Source organism: Saccostrea cucullata, unplaced genomic scaffold, assembly GCF_032062105.1.
Source record: "Saccostrea cucullata isolate Sc308-1 unplaced genomic scaffold, CSIRO_AGI_Scuc_v1 ctg127, whole genome shotgun sequence".
Classification (NCBI taxonomy): domain Eukaryota; kingdom Metazoa; phylum Mollusca; class Bivalvia; order Ostreida; family Ostreidae; genus Saccostrea; species Saccostrea cuccullata.
The window spans coordinates 567,872-575,230 of NW_026940370.1; the positions used below are offsets into that span (position 1 = coordinate 567,872).

The 7,359-nt window shown below is 30.4% G+C and overlaps 1 protein-coding gene across 4 annotated transcripts in view; it reads left to right on the top strand.

Moving 5' to 3' along the window:
- LOC134255202 (CYFIP-related Rac1 interactor B-like) overlaps nt 1-4,466 on the top strand; it is a 13,788-nt gene extending 9,322 nt beyond the window's left edge. For all 4 annotated transcript variants that reach the window (XM_062737709.1, XM_062737708.1, XM_062737710.1 and 1 more), the window contains exons 6-11: nt 476-612; nt 1,005-1,079; nt 1,209-1,414; nt 1,689-1,815; nt 2,642-2,712; nt 3,828-4,466. In XM_062737709.1, the coding sequence (XP_062593693.1) occupies nt 476-612; nt 1,005-1,079; nt 1,209-1,414; nt 1,689-1,815; nt 2,642-2,712; nt 3,828-3,894 (683 nt within the window). In that variant the 3' untranslated portion in view covers nt 3,895-4,466. The remainder of the gene's footprint in view (nt 1-475; nt 613-1,004; nt 1,080-1,208; nt 1,415-1,688; nt 1,816-2,641; nt 2,713-3,827) is intronic.
- Nucleotides 4,467-7,359: the final 2,893 nt, after the last annotated feature.

Genomic DNA, 7,359 nt, shown 5'->3' on the forward strand with positions numbered 1-7,359 from the left:
AAGAAAAGGCAAAAATGTGGAATCTTTAGAACCACTTGGCTAATTTCAAGGGTGTAGTCACAGTGGGGTACCAGCATTTTACATGGGAGTATATGGGTAAAAGTCATACAAAGTCCTTATTATTAACAGTAGGACTACTATTAATGGCAACTTTGTCAGATCATATAGATTCAAGTTTAAGGTCCATGGGGTTAGGGTGGGAAAATCAAAGAAAAAAAACTTCTTTTTAAAAGTTTTCATGTAAACATGGTCATAATTAGTCAAATAAATATACAAGAAACCTCAAGTTGTGCTCTTTACTAAATCATGGCTTTTGGGGCTATAGTGAGGCCTTTGTCCTGGAAAGAAACAGGTTCATGGTGACTCACAGACTCAGGTGAGCATTGTGGCCTGTGGACCTCTTGTTTTCTTTATGAAATATGTGTACATGTATAGAATTCTATATATCAATATGCTTAATTTGTCTTTTTTCCAGAACACACTGTCCATGATTTGCTGGCAGTGCTATGTTCAATAGACAAAACTCCTAGGGAGCACTTGGAAACACAGCAGGCTTTGTTTAAACAGTTTGCACAGATTTTAGACTTTGTACTTAAGTTTGATGATACAAAGGTAGGCAAAATAATATTTTAAATAAATTCAATACAAAGTTCTTCAATCTTCAAATTATGTTAGAGATGTTGTGAAAATGAATTAAACAATGAAGCCAACATTTTTAAAAATCAAATGTTGATTGTTTTAGTTACATGTATATCCATATCTTGAATAAAGTTTCAAAGATATTAACAAACAATTTAATTAAGAAGAAAATTGTATACTGGGGACCAATGCTTAGCAACATGTAGGAAATTTTTTTTTACTTGATAATGAACAATCAACAATTAAATAGGTTTTTGATTCAATAATCAATATGGTTGCTGTGAAATGTTCAGGAACATGTACATGCCAAGGAAAAATCGAGAAAGTGTATGCAATAAATAAATCCATTATTGTTTGTATTTCAGATGATAAACCCTTCAATACAGAATGACTTTAGTTATTATCGAAGAACACTAAGTCGAATGAAAATGGCAAATGAAGTAAGAATAAGCATTTATTTTGTAACAGCTATGTAGTTCATGTACATTAATGATAATAAGTTCCTGTGATTGTTTGCATTAAATATAAGTGGCAAGAGTGGTGAGCAGTTTTCAGTATTTATTTTACAGGATGACAACAAAGGCAATGAGAATGTTGTTTCTAATGAAATGGCCAACAGAATGTCACTATTCTATGCCCCCGCTACACCAATGTTAAAGGTACTGAGCGAGGCGACCACTAAATTTGTGTCCACCCACAAAGAACTGCCAGTGGAAAACACCACCGATTGTCTGAGTACAATGGCCAATATCTGTAGGGTTATGATTGAAACTCCGTAAGTAGCCAGGTTTCAGTGCACCAACTGCAAAGGAAATATCAGTTATCCTTAGTTTATGTCTATATTATATGGTCTCCTAATTAATGTACTGTAATGGACAAATGAAATAAGTCAGAGGAGAATCTTTTCAATTGCTCAGTTTTATTTTGGTTTTAAAAAAAATTCTGTTGGTTCACAATGATGTAGAGATAAAACTATGATAGATAACATCTTTATATTATTTTATGCTTTACATTTGCATCAATTTTATTTCTGTAACCTTAATTAACAGGGAGTATGTAGCTAGATTCCAAAACAGTGAAACCAAATTATTTTGTCTACGAGTAATGGTGGGAGTAATTATTCTCTATGACCATGTACATCCTGTGGGAGCATTTGCCAAATCATCAAATATAGATGTAAGTTATATCTTTATTATCGAAAAAATTGCTTTCATTCACAACAAATGTCATAATATGCAGGGCAGATGAATGACCAGTACTTTTCTATGCCCACATACATGTATGAAATACAGTTATAGAAAATTTCATTGGGGATTAAATTTTGAGAATTATCAATGAAATTAAATATCAAACAAAATTTTTGTATATTTAGTGTATTCAATATATAGTGCGAACAAATGATTGGAATTATTTGATGCAATCAGGAAAGCTTTGTGAAGCGGTTCCCTCGACTGCTGTTTTGTTTTTAAATCAAGGAAGATCTAAATCTCATAAGATTACCGTTTGTGGGCATTAAATTGTTTATGTTAGTGACATTTGAATGATCAGTATGCTAAAAAAAACAATGTATTGTCCAGGATCTGTTGAATTTAAGTAGAGGAGTTGGTTTTTGAGAAAAGTAATGACAGAACAATTATGTACATTAAAATGTCAAACAAATTTTGAGAAATAATCCGCATTGGAAAAGCACAAGGTATATGGGAAATCTATGAGCTTTTTATGGGAGAGCATTTATGAAAGTGAATGAATAGTACTTTTATTGTAAAATCATTGAAGAAATTGAAGAAACCTTTTAAAACCCATTTAATTCAAAATCTATATCAAAGGTTTATCATTCAGATAGACAGATACATTAAACTAATTGTCTTTTAAGCTAGATGGTGAATTGATTTTAAATTATTTACTTATTTATTTACTTCTTCCTAAATAGTATATCAAGATTATATGTTTAGGGGTGTGCAAATGCTAAAAGCAAACCCTTTATTCATTTTGATTATTTCAGATCAAAAGTTGTATCAAAGTACTGAAAGAACAAGAACCAGGAAGAGTGGAGGGCTTGTTAAATGCCTTAAGGTAAGGTCATTCTGAAGAGGACATTTTGGGATGTGGAACAATTTTTAAGAATTGTTTTAGATGCAAAATACTGCTACATAGTTGAAACAATTTCTGAAAAGGATGAACAAACCCAACTTCTGTAAAAATATTGATTAGGTTCAAACTGTCGTGTGTTTTTTTTTTCTCCAAAAACAACATTTGAAGGTCGCATGTCCAAGACTGGACACAATATCCTGTTGACTTTGGCAAGATTTCTTGGTTGAGTTGATGATAAAGTTCATATTTTAAAATGTGTAGTCTCTTGACATTGCCTAGGTAAACACATGTACCAGTAAGAAATCCAATTAAAGCATAACAATTTAAACTGAATTCAATGTTATAACATTGATCTGTCTGTAAAATTGTAAATAATTCCTTTCACCATTGTTCCAGATAAACATATCTTCTGATTCATTGATGCTAGCTAGTTTGATATTCAATCCATATATGTGTATATTATAAAGAAGCAAATTAATATAAATGTGTAGCTGTTAATTCTTGTTTCTCCACCGTCTTATTGCTAAAAGTGATCTTTTTAAACACCAAAACATATTACTCATTTGCCTGTTATCTTATTCACAGTATCATTTCCTTGATCATAAAGATCATTTACACATTTCTGATTTAAACTATAAAAAAGAATTCATTGAAATTAAAACAATATTTTTTCTAAATTATTTGATAGAATTTAAATTATAGAAATGTTCATGAAAGAGCTAGGTTCACTGTGCAAAAAATTATTGACTTACACCCAATGTCTCTTTACAATTATCAATATAAAGTAGAAAACAAGACAGAGTAAACTTTTTACCATTTTTGAAGAATTTTTCAGGATGTGGAAAAATGATGCAATTCATAACAAAATAAGGCATTGAACAGCAAGAAAATTACCTAATATTCAATAGCTATTTAGAACAAGGGATCTAAATGACATATTTGAGACATTTTCAGATAGAATTGAGCAGTTATGATTTTGCAGAAATACTAGTAATCAGGGCAAAAAAAGGTCCTAAGTGAACCTTGCTTTTTAAGTCTGTTATCTATTTCATATTTTTGGTTCAATCATTGCAATTTTACATTCATTATCTTTACAGATATACAACAAAAACATTAAATGACGAAACAACGCCAAAAACAATTAAAGCCATGCTTGCAGGCTGAGCAAGTGTTTTATATGTAGACAAATCAATGCTTTACATTAATTCACTGCATATTTTTCTTGTTTCTGTGTGTGATTGTGCTACCAAGTGTTGAGACTAAGAATGCCGTGTTTTGTGGATGAGTGGCTGGAGTTGTCTTTGCTTACATGAGAAAATGGCAGCTGATGTTTTAATGTCCGGGAGTTATGACAACATGTTACCATGGAGAATTGTGATGTCATTGTAAGACAAAGAAGAGTGGATCTACAGAATACTTTCCTCATTTAGTCGTAGGCTGCAATTTGATGAATTATGTTTCCTAAATTTTGTGGCAGGATCTAAAGAATCAAAATAATAGGGATTTGTTTTGTTTTTTTTACATAAAAAATTCTTAGTGTCTGTTAAAATCTTATGCTTTTTCATAAATTTTTAGCACCTGCATGCTTTCCCCTTATTCTTAAAATTAGTGAATGTTGATTTGATACCGGTTTATCAATTCATGTATGAACTTGCATCCACTGTTCAAATAGGAGCAGTTCTAAATAAAAGTGCTATTTTTTCAATGTTGAATACACTGTAGTATTTTTTTCCTTTTAACAAAGTTTAGGTAGATAAACATAAAAACAGGGTTATATTAGTTGTAGATCAAAGCGATAGTCCTAGATTACTAATCAACATTTCATTGAATAGGTGATTTTTGAAATACATTTCTCTTGAAGAGAAAAAAGATATGTTTATATTTCTTGAATGAGAAGTTTAAATTATTTATGAATTTAGTTTTCCACAAAACCTAGGTAGAGTTACCAAATGTGGTGAATATAATTACATGTTTCATAATGTATCTTTTTGTGCTATATTTTATTTCTTTATATGTCAAATAATTAGAAACAAATAAATTTGTCCATGTATGTTGTTAAATGCATGTGATGTATTTGCGGAAATATCACGTTATGGTGTAACAGATCATTTTAGTGACTTGCAAATTCTGCAATTTTATAAGTAGGAATTTCATATTATATGGCATAAGATATTTTGAATGACTTTTTGGATTCCTCATTTGACTTACATGGACAATACATGTGTATTTATCTTTTAATTTTATTAAACTTTCATGTAAAGTACCCTTAATAATGTTTAATGTAATCCTCAGCATTATCAAGTTGTAAACAGGTAACACAACAATAATGTCACTTGGATGTACATCATTCATGTATGGTTTGTTACAGATTTCTCCAAACTGTTTGAATAATTTAATTTACATATTTTTTTAATGTTGCCAGGAACTTACTTTTCGCACATTAAATAGATGGTCACTAAAAGTTCTGTTGTATGGTAATTAATGATTATTTCCAAAACATACAAGATATTTATAGGATCAATAAGAAAATATTTACTGCGGTATATTGTATATCTTTCTAGTACTATGAATTGTTTATTTTTGTCCAGTATTAACGCAGTAATTGCAGGGTTATAGACACTCTTGCGTAAACAATGAAGATTAGTTTAAGTATCAAGTGTTTGAATACCTGTCCATGACAAATTAATTAGGGTATTTCTTGATATCAGAAATTATGGAATCTATAAATATCCCCTGTCCTTTATACTGATCAAAGGGATCTAGTAGTTATTGAACCTAACAATGTATCAGACCATGTGTTCTCCATCTATACACTAAACAAAATTTTCAACCTCTTTAAACTTAAACTTTTTCATTAAAACTACCATCAAACTTTTAAAAAAAAAAACAAGAAAGACCTCTCCATGTTTAATTGATTTGGGCAATATTCATTGGACATAAAGAGTGCTGTAGTTGTTAAGATTATGCAAACTAATGCATTGTAGTAATTTGCTTTGAAAAACTTCCGAAGCTAAAGTGTAATGCATTTGTTTAAATATATATAACATATATTGTTTAACACATTCCAAGTTCAGCATATCGGCCTGTATATGTAAATATGTAATCATCTGAGAATAAGGGCGGTTGTGTTTGTTTATACTTGTATTAGAATTAACTGTTTTCAAAAGTAAATTCAAACTCGTAAAAGAGAGCTTAATTTTGAATATATCATGAACATTATTTATAGCTTTACATCAGTAACCAAAATGCTTTATTTAAGATACTATAAAGATGTATTTCTTTAGAATGTCATCTTTTTCTAACTTTTCTACCAACTTTGTAAAAACACTTTTTTTTTTATTATTCCATTGATTTTTTTATTTTCTATGCAAAGATAATTAAACCTTGTTTTTCAGTGCACACCATTAAACTTTTTTTTGACCTACTACCTTGTCTTTCTGATTGCTTAACCAACTCCTTTGTAAGCAAACACTTTATTAGAGAAATATCATATCACCATATAGGTAAGCTTTGTGTACTTTTGTGATAGATACCATTTTTTTTCTCCCTTGAAGTTCTGTATTGTCTTCAATCAGTTACTAGAATACATGGCATTCACTAAGAATACTGTAATAATTGTTTTGTTAGAGATGTGTGTTGCAGAATTACATTGGCCATTTTAAAGACTATAGAAATATCAATTTTATATAGATCAAAGAAAATAAATGTTGAAAACCTGTATATGATTTTTTTTTCTTTATGAACTGTTTTCCATACTTTCAAGGATAAGTAGCATGGAGATTAAAAAGGCTCTGGATTTGAAATAGCTTTCTGAGGAGATGAAATTTTTTCTATTTTTATGTCCTATGATCTGAATGACTACCTCTTATTGACAACATTCGAAGGTTTAGTCATGTACAAGTGGTGATCAAGAAGTTTACTAGCTATTCCTGTATCTACCGATACAAAACCATGCGGATTAAGATTTGAATGAACTTTGACAAACATATATAAACCCATTAACATTATTTATAAATGGCATGTGTTGTGTAATATTTTGCTTTACTTTGATTATGTTGCCATAATGTGAAAATGACGTCAATATGTATATAACTTGAGTCACAAAAATGGCTGACCCAAGCAAGGAAAGCTTGTAAACTTTATAACATATTACTGCAAAAGATTTTCCAAGATTTATGATAAAAGTATCTTGAAAAATCATTTGCCATAATATCAGTTCCAATTGTGCAGGTTTTATGAAGACAAGGACTTGCCAAATATTAAGTAATAATATTTTAAGCTCACCTTGACAAAGTGTCAAGATGAGCTTATGCTATACCCCCAGCATTGGTGTTAGTGTAGGCGGGTCAAGGTTAATGTTTTTTAAAAGTAGGTCAAACTGTTAGGTCAAGGTCAAAGTTGTTGGTATTCAATGAAAGGTCTTGTCACAAGGATTTCATATGTGAAGTATGAAAGCCCTAGCCCCAACAGATTAAAAGATATGGTGGTTAAAATTTTGCAAAACTGGGTCAGATTTCAGTGTCAAATTTGATGGTACCAAAAATAGGGCCTTGTGTTATAAGGGATACCTGTGTGAAATGTGAAAGCCATAAAGCCATAGTCTCTACCAATCAAAAGTTATGGGCAAGG